Below are 12,112 nucleotides of genomic sequence, written 5' to 3' on the forward strand. Positions count from 1 at the left end.
AATTAACCTGAGCTGAATGAGTACATCCCCTCAGATTTGGCCCAATGTTTGAGACAACAGAGAATGTTTTTCCTCTCCTTTAAAACAGTGAGAAGCACTGAGAAATAAGAATAGTATCATTAAGCAAAGATGTACAGATCCTGAAACTAAAATTAATGATTTTAAATTTAGATCAACAGAGATGAAGATGTTTTTGTTCATACTTCAAATATACTCAGAAAATAATCACAATCACAGGCACACACTCCAAGTATGAAGTGGACTAAGTGCCTTCAATGCTCCTCCATGACATGAGGACTGAAAGTAACCCTGCTAAAGTAGCCATCCCTTAAGCAAAAAGTCTACCTTAAAATAGAGATGGGAACAACGTGATCCTAGTAGACTTCATTCACTCATGGAAAAATATTCAGTAAGCAAAGTCTGAGACTTTAAAACTGAGTAAGGCATAACCTCAGCCCTAAATGAGCATACGCCTTAATAGGAAGAAAGGATGTATGCCCAAATTACTACAACTGTGAAAGCAGAGAGAAGAAAGAGAAGGCAACAGTGACAGTATGTTAACGAGCATTCATGGAGAGAGAAAAAAAGAGAGTGAGAGAAGATTCTCAGCTTTGTACAACAGTTGAAACAGAAACTGACTTACAGGATGGGGTGAGGGGGCTCAAAAATGCCCTCTACACAAATCTAAACAAGAACGGTGAAAACAAGTTTTCAAAATATTAAACAAAACAAAATTTTAAACTCTCTGAATCCCCTGGTGAGAACAAGTCGAGCTCTGTTTCTGTTTACATCTCAAGAATCTAAAACATTTATATGAAGAACCATACGTGGCTTTGAATTTTAGAGTATTAAAAATTCTCAAAAATTGTGCTAAGAAGACAAGATCTTCCAAATTCATAACAGGAAACATGGCGTTTTCCCAGATTATTCTCTGGCTTCAATGAAGAGAGAGAATGGGGACCACACTGCAGCAACAGGGTTTATAAATATGAATTACAGGATAAGATGATTTTCCAAACATCTGTCAAAAGCTAATTCGATCCAAGAGAAAAGGGGGAAAAAAGACTTAGAGGGAAGCCAAATACAGTGACTAATGTGTGGAACTTTTGTGGACTTCAGTGGGTTGATGGTCTCATGGGCATTGCATGCCCACTCTACAATAATAAATGCCCAAAGTCTGCAGAATAAAGCACTGAGATACTGTTCAAAGTGTTTACACGTGTATTCTCTCATTTGATTCCCACAATGCACAACTGGTTATGCTTTGTGTTGGTTAATGTGAAGGCGGAGACTTTGTATGCTGTCACACTACATGAACTGGGAAGAAATGTGGAGATGCCATGCAGCATAGTGGTTAAGAAAACAAGCCTTCAAATGAATCAGACCTGGGCTCGAATCATGGATCTGCTCTTCACCACCTATGCCATCTTGCTTGGGTCAGTAGTTTAATGCTTTCTTCTAAGGTACTTCACCCATAAAAGGAGGAGAACTACCTCATGGGTCTGTTACACACAGATTAAATAAAAACATGTAACCTATCTGATATAGTGTCTCATAGCAGGCACTCAGTAAACGAAAACTGGCAATGGTAGTTTTTTTAAAGCTCTGCATTCCTGAGAAGAGAAATGGGAAAAATATTTTAAAATAAAACAAACAAAAACTCTATACCTACCTAGTATAATACTGTTAGTACACAATCACACCAGTTCAAATAGTTCAGAAATAAAATTTTACCCTGGATTTAATCTGGGCTCAAATCTCTAGATGTTTAATAATAAAGCAAGCGGCTATTATCAACAGCCCCTGAGGATTTTCCCAGTCTTCGTTTCTTCTATTTTGTAAGGCAGGAGAAAGGAAAACTAAACAGAATATGCATAGGAATGGACTTTTTAAATGTTTTTCCAAATTTTGCTTGATAATGTACTAAAAGACCTGGACAGAAATATACCATATCCAGGTCCCTGTTATTAAAATATTGGCTTTACTTGGGACACTTAATCCCTACTTCTGAATGATGTCCTGCTTGCATACTGTGTGGGACGTGCTTTGGAAACAAGTTATCCATTAGAATGACTAGCAAGAGAAAATAACCATCTATTTAATTTCTCAGTTCTACAAAGTTAACTACATGGAAATCTCTTAACTTCTCTGGGTTTCAGCATCTTTATCCTGAAAATGAAAATACTACTACTTGTCCACCTAAGATGCTATACGTTAAAGGAGGTACCGCTAACAGTATATAATCAGAGTGAAATTAAATGATGGAAGAAACCTCAAACAAGAATTAAATGATGAAAATCTTCTATCACATCACCTCTTCACAGGTGATATAGCATAATGAAGAAAGTGCATGTCTATAAAGAGGGAGAGATATGTTCTGATCCAGGTTCTGCCACAACTCCATCCTAGTATCTTGGCCATTCATTTTTATTCCGTAAGCACTTACTATATACCTATTAGATGCCTGCTACTGAGCCTGGTATTACAGATACAAAGTTAAGATACAGTTTGTACCTTCTAGAAAGAGAGACAGATATACAATTGAAAAAATTATAATAAACTCAACAGCTACTAACAGAGGTATGTCAAAAGGGCTTCAGGAGCAAAGAGAAAGGGGCAATTCATTGTATGGAAATGACTAAGTCAAGGAGTGAAAGGAAGTCACTTTGCCCCTCTGTGACTCAATTTCTTTTAAGCAAATCATGATAAATTGGCCCTACCTTCCTCTAAGGTTGTTATAAGCCTGGAGTGAAATTACTTATAGACAAATCCCTAAAGATTAAAGAGCTATGAAGGTAAGTATAGAGATATATAGAGATGAATAAATTATAGCAGCTGGTGGCTCATGCCTGTAATCCCAGCACTCTGGGAGGCCGAGGTGGGTAGATCACTTGAGCTCAGGAGTTCGAGACCAGCCTGGTCAGTATGGTGAAACCCCATCTCTACTAAAAATACAAAAATTAGCTGGGTGTGGTGGCAGTTGCCTATAATCCCAGCTACTCGGGAGGCTGAAGCAGGATAATCGATTGAACCTGGGAGGCAGAGGTTGCAGTGAGCCAAGATCATGCCACTGCACTCCAGCCTGGGTGATAGAATGAGATTCCATCTCAAAAGTAATAATAAATAAAATAAATTATAGCTATGTCTAAGTTATCATTTGTAGTATGGAGCTAACTTGCCATGTCAAGTTCAAGAAATCATAAGCCCCCTGAACGTCAGTTTTTCCATCTACGAAATAAGAGTGTTGGGCTAGATAACTAATATTCCCTGCGGTGTTATACAGCTAATTAGGATTTTCTTACTTTTGAGATGAGGAACCTAAAACTAAGAGAAGTTCATCGATTTGCCCAAGGAGCACAGTACCAGAACAAATTGAAAAATATGAAATAAGGAGTTTTCATTTGTGCAGGCTTTCAAAACAGATCCTGAAACTTATTATAGCTAAATCTTCAATCTCAGCCTATGTACTTGAGACAATCAAGTTATACGGTTATTTTTGTGAAATTCATCACCAGATTGCTATTTCAATATCCTGAGTTTCTTTCATTCACAAAGATTTGCTCCTTTTGACTTGGATTCTATGCCTACTCTAATTTTTTCCATTAAAATGAGAAAGTATTGCCATCTACTGGACTGTAAAGATATTACTGCTATAGCTTCTAATCAGAAAATGAAATTCTTACTTATATCTCTATATATCTATATACTTATCTTCACAGCTCTTTAATCTTCAGAGATTTGTCTATAAGTAATTTCACTCCAGTGTTATAACAACTGGTCTAATGCTTTTGCACCTTATCAGTAGCACAACAGTTGGAGTAATTGTGCCATTATGAGTTACATAAAAATAAATACCAAAAGTTGAGGCTGGAGGGTAACCCAGGGTGGAACAAATATTATCTACTCAAGATTTTTATTCTCAATTATTGCTATGATAGCCTGATAGCCCTAAACACGCAAGCATTCACCTTCATTCACTAACAAATTTTTATTGAGTGCCTACTACATACCAGGCACTGTGCTAGAGATATAGTGTTAATACAATGGTAAGTATTAGAGATGTAATTCCTCTTATCATAGGATTTAGAGCCTAGTGAGTAGAAGTTTCCATTTACTGGAGTAGTAGTTGCCAAGAGTGCCTATAATTAATATCAATCTGACTCCAATAGCCATATTCTTAACGGCTAGGACTGTGCATTCATAAAAAGTAGTTGTCAGCAGTCCCACAAAAGAAGAGTGGTCACCAAAAGGAAATTCAGGCAAAGAAAATTTTACCTGTATACATTAAAGACAAAATCCTGAATGGGGATCTGAAAGATTTCCAGCTTAATAGCTCAACAACCTTTTATTTCTCATCCTCCCCTAATCACCATCATAGCAGTTAAACCCACCTAGAAAATCCATGTAGAAATCTCTACAGGTCACCCAGCCTTATTCACCAACCTCCATCCACAATTTCAAGGTATAACAAAGCTCCTCTTTGCTTTCCAATAGTCACCAAACATTAAAACCTCTTCCTGAAGTGCTCTTCAAATTATTTAAGGTTCTGCTATAACTCACCTGCATTATTTGCAAGATGCAAACAAATGACACCAAAAACAATTGTTCAAACTAAACTCATTTGTAAACTAGATGTCTTCTGGAATATATGCTGTCTTATCTCCTCAACAAAGAAAATAAATTTGTGAATCCACGTCTTATACTTTTGTATCCCACAGTACCTAGTTTAATAATAGGCCTATAGTAGGTGCTTGATATTTTTTACCAGGAAAAAAAAAATCATGAATCACTTTTACAACCAAGATAAAAATCTGTACCATCACTTATTCAACTTATCTTTTGTCTGAATTGCTATTAAACACTTAAGACTGCAGTATCTGGCCAGGTGTGGTGGCTCACGCCTGTAATCCCAACACTTTGGGAGGCCAAGGTAGGAGGATCATTTGAGCCCAGCAGTTCCAGACCATCCTGGGCAACACAGTGAGACCTCATCTCTATTTTTTTTTCCTTTAAAAAAAAAAAAGACTGCCACATTTGGATGCCAAATAAAGACCATTTTGCTATTACAATTAACAAGAATGTATCACTCCCTAATAATGCCAGAATAGGTAACTGAACAAAGGATTAAAATTCAGTGTTTAGTGAACAATTTTTCAGTATATTAAGTAGTGTCCAACACACTTCTGGAAGTGAAAATGAACTACTTAGCCATTGTATTCTATAGTTAAGAGATTTTGGTTCCTAAAAACTCAACAGAAAGATGTAAAGCCTTTGGGAGAAGCGGATAAATAAAGAGGGAAAAGTTATGAATAGATAAGTAATTTCAGCTTTTAGATCCATAGTGGCTGAAGACATATGAAGAGAATGTAGACAGAGGGAGTATTAGCATCAACATAATCAGCAGCAATAATAATAAAACTGTTTCTGGCCACAGCTAATGTAAAAAAGAAGAATGCCAAAGAACTGGTCAACAAAAATTTTAGGCATTACTGAAAGCTGCTTTAAAATGTGCTCTGGGCCGGGCGCGGTGGCTCAAGCCTGTAATCCCAGCACTTTGGGAGGCCGAGACGGGTGGATCACAAGGTCAGGAGATCGAGACCATCCTGGCTAACACGGTGAAACCCCGTCTCTACTAAAAAATACAAAAAAAAAAAAAAAAAAACTAGCCGGGCGAGGTGGCAGGCACCTGTAGTCCCAGCTACTCGGGAGGCTGAGGCAGGAGAATGGCTCCAAAAAAAAAAAAAATGTGCTCTGTCATTGCTTCCTAAGAATAACTTTTCCTCTTCTGTATAAAATACTCATTCTTAAAATTTAATCCTGTTCTCAAAGCCTTGTTGCTTTAGCATTTTTAAAGTTTTAAATGAAATACTTCAAACCTATATGACATCCATTTATAATTACTGTGATTACAAATATATTTGGACTTAATGTTACCCCCACACTACATGTTTCTTTTTACCTTTGGTTTCCTTTTTTGTTTCCTACCAAGTTGACAAAGCTTTCTATACTTTCTATTCTCTTTTTTCCTCTGCTAATTAGAAATCTATAATCTCTGTTTTCCAACTTTTTTTTTTTTTTTTTTGGTAGAGACGGGAGTCTCTCTTTGTTGCCCAGGTTGGTCTCAAACTCCTGGCTTCAAACAATCCTCCCACTTCAGCTTCTCAAAGTGCTAGGATTATACGGTCTGGGCACGGTGCCTTATGGCTGTAATCCCCACACTTTGGGAGGTTAAGGCGGACGGATCACTTGGGATCAGGAGTTCGAGACCAAAGTGCTGGGATTACAGGGGTGAGCCACTACACCCAGCCCTCTGATTTTAGCCTTTACTAGGTATCCTTAAATTTTTAACATGTACACTTGACCACAGTTTTTTCTAGCAAATTCTAAAGCTGGTTACTATCTTTACCCTCCTCCCAAACAAATCAGTGACGTCAGTGAGTCTTAACCCTTTGAACACCCACTCTCATTATTGTTGTCTAGGGCAATGCTTTTCACTCTCTGTGGGGTAGGACCAGTTGGCTGGATTTGTTGTTGTTGTTGTTGTTGTTGTTCATTCCATTGTGAACTGATACTTTCGTAAAACACAATGAAGAGTCACAATAACGTCATATTGCTATAGAAGTTCTGAAACTTTTACCCTTACTTTTTCCACGTTGCTCACCACAGATTGTGACAGACAGTTCCTAGACGAGCACTGGTCCAGACTACACATTTTGAATAACAATGGCCTGGTTTGTTTCACCTTAAAGCACATACGCTTATCAGATATTTATTTCTGTTTGTTAGCTTACAGTCAGAAATTAAATTCACTAATGTTTTAACCATTTGTATACCCCTTGCTGTTTTCTTACATACTACATGCTCCATTTGGTATCATTTTCTATTTGCATCATTCAGCATGGGTAAAGGGTCTGTGGGAAGTAAACTCTCAATCTTTATGCATTTAAAACTATCCCTGCCAGGTGCAGTGGTTCACACCTATAATCCCTGCTACTCCGAGGTGGGACTGGGCAACAGAGTGAGACTCTGTCTCAATCAATCAATAAAATGCTCTCTCTCTCACCCTCACTTTTTTTTTTTCTGTCACATAGGCCAGAGTGCAGTGGTGCGATCATAGCTCACTGCAGCCTTGAATTCCTGGCTCAAACAATCCTTCCACCTCAGCCTCCCAAGCAGCTTAGACTATAGGCATGTACCATGCCTGGCTAATTTTTTTTTTTAATTTTATAGAGATAGTATTTCATTATGTTGCCCTAGCTGGTCTCAAATTACCCTCACTCTTGACTAAAAGTTTACTAGAAACAGAATTAATTATTAATAGCACATTGAAGACATAGTTCTTCTGGCATCTACTGTTGTTGATGAGAAGTCTGCCATCAGCCTAATTCGTAAATAATAGTATTTCCTTTCTCGCTGGTAGCTTTTCAAATTTCCCCTTTTAGGATTATTCTTAAAGTTGTGCAGTTTCTCTAAGCTGTCTTTTCTTGGCCCCTTTTGTAATAGGGAGAGCCCCACTCAGCTTTTTGTGCTCATTTTGCCCTGAGAAGCCCATCTTTCTGTCTACTTCTGGGCAGGACGGCCAGAAGGCCCGAGTCTTCTGCTTCTTCCCACTTCTTTGTGTTTCTATTACATTTCTGTTCAGGAGATGTTTATTGCCTTGGTTTCTTGTTTGTTTTAGGAAGAAATATTTCTTCTTTTTTTTTTTTGTTTTTTTTGAGACGGAGTCTTCCTCTGTCACCCAGGCTGGAGTGCAGTGGCATGATCTCGGCTCACTGCAACCTCCACCTCCTGGGTTCAAGCAATTCTCCTGCCTCGGCCTCAGAGTAGCTGGGATTACAGGAGCCTGCCACCATGCCTGGCTAATTTTTGTGTTTTCAGTAGAGATGGGGTTTTGCCATGTTGGCCAGGATAGTCGTGAATGCCTGACCTTGTGATCCACCTGTCTCGGCCTTCCAAAGTGCTGAGATTACAGGTGGGAGCCACCACACCGGCCAGGAATATTTCTTTTACATTTCTCTGAATTCATCAATCCTTGCTTTTTGTTTGGTGCTGAGGAAGGTCTCAAAGTGTACACTAACAATGTCATCTTGACTGGAAACTCTGCTTGCAGCTTTGTTAAAAAAGGCAAAAAAGGTTTTTTAAGGTTCAGTCTACATGTCAGGTGTTCATTTGAAAACTGGTAAAGGGGGCCAAGATCTGCTGAACTTACCCATTAACAAAGCTCACTAACTGAAGGACAATAGGGGAAAGTACACCACTTATTACGATCATATATTCAATAAGCATGTACTGACCATCTGCTTTTGAATCGCAGCTCTGCTACTTAGGGAGCTGTGTAATTTGGGGACGGTTACTTAAGTTCTCTGTACCAGTGTCCTCTTCTATGAAAGGCCAAGTGTGAGGTTTAAATAAGGTAGAATGTGTAAAGTGTTTAGCATAGTGCCAGCACAGAAGTGCTCACTAAATACTAGCTATTATTCCCGTTAGAGGGAAACACTTACTCTGCATTCCCATGTTCCTACATAGGAGACAAATGCCCCACTCCATTTCTCAGGAGAAAAGGTCATGAAAAGAGCAATTGCAGCTTCTCTTTGTCCGCCACTCACTCCTCTCCAGGACCAGCAGATGACTGATCTGACAGCTGGGCTTCAGAGATGGACCTATGTGTGACTGGCTTAATTCTTTCTAGGTTATCTGCAATCAGAAACAACCTATCTAACCACGCATACAAACTTCGCTTCTGGCTTGGAGGCTCAGGCTTTGTTCCTATAAGAGGAAGACTTTGGTTTCATTTGTTTTGTTATTTTGTGAGGGAGGTTCAGTCCAGGAAGAAGTATACAGAAGGAATCGACAAGCACTTTTAGTCACAGCAAACTGTCAGTCACAGAATTTAAACCACATTTGTCCGTCAGTTTTATTAACAATAAAGCCAATGTTCTGATCTCCATTTATCTATCACCTATCCTTCCCACTCCCCTGCCGCCGCGACAGGGTCTCGTCTGTGGCCCAGGCTGGAGTGCGGTGGCACCATCAGGGCTCACTGCACCACCAACATCCCGGTCTCAAGCAATCCTCCCGCCTCAGCCCCTCAAGTTGCTAGGACTACAGACACATGTCACCACACCTGACTAATTTTTTGTTTGATTTTAGTACAGACGAGGTCTCGCTATGTTGCCCAGACTGGTCTTGAACTCCTGAGCTCAAGTGATCCTCCCAGCTCAGCCTCCCAAAATCCACTGGGATTACAGACTATCACCTATTTCTGAACTTGCTCCAAACTCAGGAGAAGAAAGGGGTATTAGTTATTGGCTTACTCAAATCTTCAACAGCTCTGAGGATTTGGCTATAAGGTTCTTGGGGGATTAAATACAATAATAGATGTAAAGCTCTTACAGTGTTTGACATACAGTGATGCTCAATACATTTTAGCTATTAATACTATTATTATATGTGCCAGGTATTGTCCTAAAAGGTGAGTTATACCAGTTGCAGGAGGAACTTAATGCTGCAACAGTATTAGAACAGTTAACCCTGTACATGAGATATTATGAACAGCAGCAGTAGCAGTCCCACAATTATTTCATTAAATCACAAACACTTTTACTAAGCAAACTGCATACCCCAAGAACTGTGGGAGATGCTGGGAATTCAATATTATTTATAGAAATCTGTCCTTCAAAAACTTACAGGCTAGAAAAGAAGAAAGACAAGCCTAGTTGCAAAGTGGTATATCCTATGTCAAAGGTACACATAGCATGTTGATGCTTAGAAGAGGAGAGCTTTGAAATAAAGAAAAATGTCTATCAGAGTTTGAACTGAATTTTGAAGAAGTCACCTGAATAACTTCCATTTTGGTAAATCCAGTGGGCAATTTTCGGTCCTCCTATTTGATCACTCTCTCCTCTTAAAAAACAAGCAAAAAGACAAACAATAACAACAACAACAACAACAACAAAAACCCTTTCTTTCTTTGTACTTTGAGATTCTACACAAAACTTTGCTCTCTTTACCTTGGACCACTTCTTCTCAGTCATGTTTTCTGGTGCCCCCTTGTCTATGTGGCCTTTAAAAGCTGGAGGTCTTCCAGGCTTGGGCACCTAGCCCCCTTTCTTCCTACAGTACTGCCTGCTCCTAGCCCATCTTATCCCCACTCACGACTTCAATGACTATTTGTCATTGGCCCCACATAAATATTTCTAACCCAGTCCTCTCCTCTGAATTTCAGACTCATATATCCAAATGCCTACTTCCATCTACACATGGATGTCTCAAAGGCATCTCAAACTCCACAGGATCAAATATCAACTCACAATCTGCCTCCACCAAACCTGGTTTTCCTCCAGTGTCTCTTAGTTTTCTCAGTGCCTGACACCTTTTTCCATCCAGTTACTTTATCTAAGCCAGAAACCCAAAAGTCATCCATGACACCTCCTTTTTCTTATGCCTTAAATTCAAATCATCAGCAAGTCCTAATGATTTTATCTACTAAAACTTTCTTAAATCTATCTTCTCTCTATTCTGCTGTCATCCTGTTTCAAAGTATCACATCTCTTATCTGATACACTGTAAGATCCTCCTTACTGATCTCCCACAAATATTCTTGCCTCTTCTACAATCAGTCTCTACTGCAGCCAGAATGAAATTATTGAAACGCAAATCTGATAATATCACTGCTGTGCTAAAAAATCCTTTCACACAGACCCTGTTCTTAGGATAAAATCCTTTAAAAGTTCTGTGTGCTGTGGTCCCTGCCTAGCTCTCCCGCCCCATCGGGTATCACTCTCCCCTCATTGCTCTGACCTTCCTTTAGTCCCTAAAACTCACCATGTTCCCTTCTATTTCATGGTCTTCCAACACATTAACCTCCACTGCCTGAAATATTCTCTCTATTCAGCCCCTACTCCCTTTACACAGTTCACTTCTATTCATCATCTGGAGTGTAGCTTAAAAAGTCAAGTCCCCAAGAAGACCTTTCTTCAGCCCTTAGAATAGGTTAGGCCCTCCTTATATGCTTATATAGCATTTACCACCATTTGCGTTTACATGTTTATCTGTTAGATTACTGTATCAGTGTTTGCCTCCTCCATATACTCCACAACAGCAGGAAATTATCCATTTGCTCACCACTGTGTTCTTAGCACTCGGAGTACAGTACAGTGGCTGACATACAGCAGGCACTCAACAAAATGTTGTTGAAAAAATGAAGTACTCTAAGCAATAGCATTTCAGACAACCAAGAGCTATGAAGCAACATGATCACTAAGAGCAAATAATGCACAGGGTTGCTAAGTAAAATACCATAGTAGAATAGAAAAAGCACAGGCTTTAGAGGCAGGCAGCCTGAAATTTCAGCTCAGCAAGATGGATGAACCTATGAAGTTCATCTCAAACAACCTTTTTCCTTAACTATAAAACGGAAAGGACAAAACATACCACATTGGTTTTGGCTAGTATTAACTGGGGAAAAGGACAAGAATCAGCTGGCACAGTACCATAGATAGTAGGTACTTGGCAAATATGAATTCACTTCCTTTTCCTTTCTCTAATAACTTTTAGATGTAAAGATAATGCTGACTATGAAACAAGCTGATTCATAGTTTCTTAAATGTATTGAAAGTTATGAGAGATCTGAAACATTTAATAAAACTGTATTGCATTTAATCAAAATTCGCCATCCTTTCTTAACCCCCAAAGAATTATGTAGAATAAGAGAAAACAGCTAGTTCCAGATTTCCTTTAGAAAAATTAATATAATCTGGATTTAGAATAGATGGACTGGATGGTTATGTGCCTTATAGAATGAGTTTTCACATTAAAAAGATTCACCTTAAGCCACACTAAGCAACAAATTTAAAGCATGATTCTATTTACACAGAGCTTTTCAGGATTATATCTACCCTGTACACCTGCAAGGCACACCTGCACTGAACAAAATTCATAACATCAGAAGGATCCTCTTACCTTATGTTCAAATGGAGCACCATAGTAGCCGTCATTCAGCCCAAAAATTATTTCATTTTGGTTTCGGGCATGAATCTAAGAGAGGAGAAAAATACAGTCAGTATTCGTTATTTTTATTCCAATCATGTTTTAATATAACCAGAGAATGACA

The 12,112-nt window shown here is 38.8% G+C and overlaps 1 protein-coding gene across 5 annotated transcripts in view; it reads right to left on the reverse strand.

The window, feature by feature from the left end:
* Positions 1 to 12,112, reverse strand: part of UVRAG (UV radiation resistance associated) — a 329,716-nt gene that overhangs the window by 242,132 nt on the left and 75,472 nt on the right. For all 5 annotated transcript variants that reach the window (XM_003910437.5, XM_031653097.1, XM_021926331.2 and 2 more), the window contains one exon: positions 11,962 to 12,036. In XM_003910437.5, the coding sequence (XP_003910486.4) occupies positions 11,962 to 12,036 (75 nt within the window). The remainder of the gene's footprint in view (positions 1 to 11,961; positions 12,037 to 12,112) is intronic.

The sequence above is a fragment of the Papio anubis genome, chromosome 12 (assembly GCF_008728515.1).
Source record: "Papio anubis isolate 15944 chromosome 12, Panubis1.0, whole genome shotgun sequence".
NCBI lineage: Eukaryota > Metazoa > Chordata > Mammalia > Primates > Cercopithecidae > Papio > Papio anubis.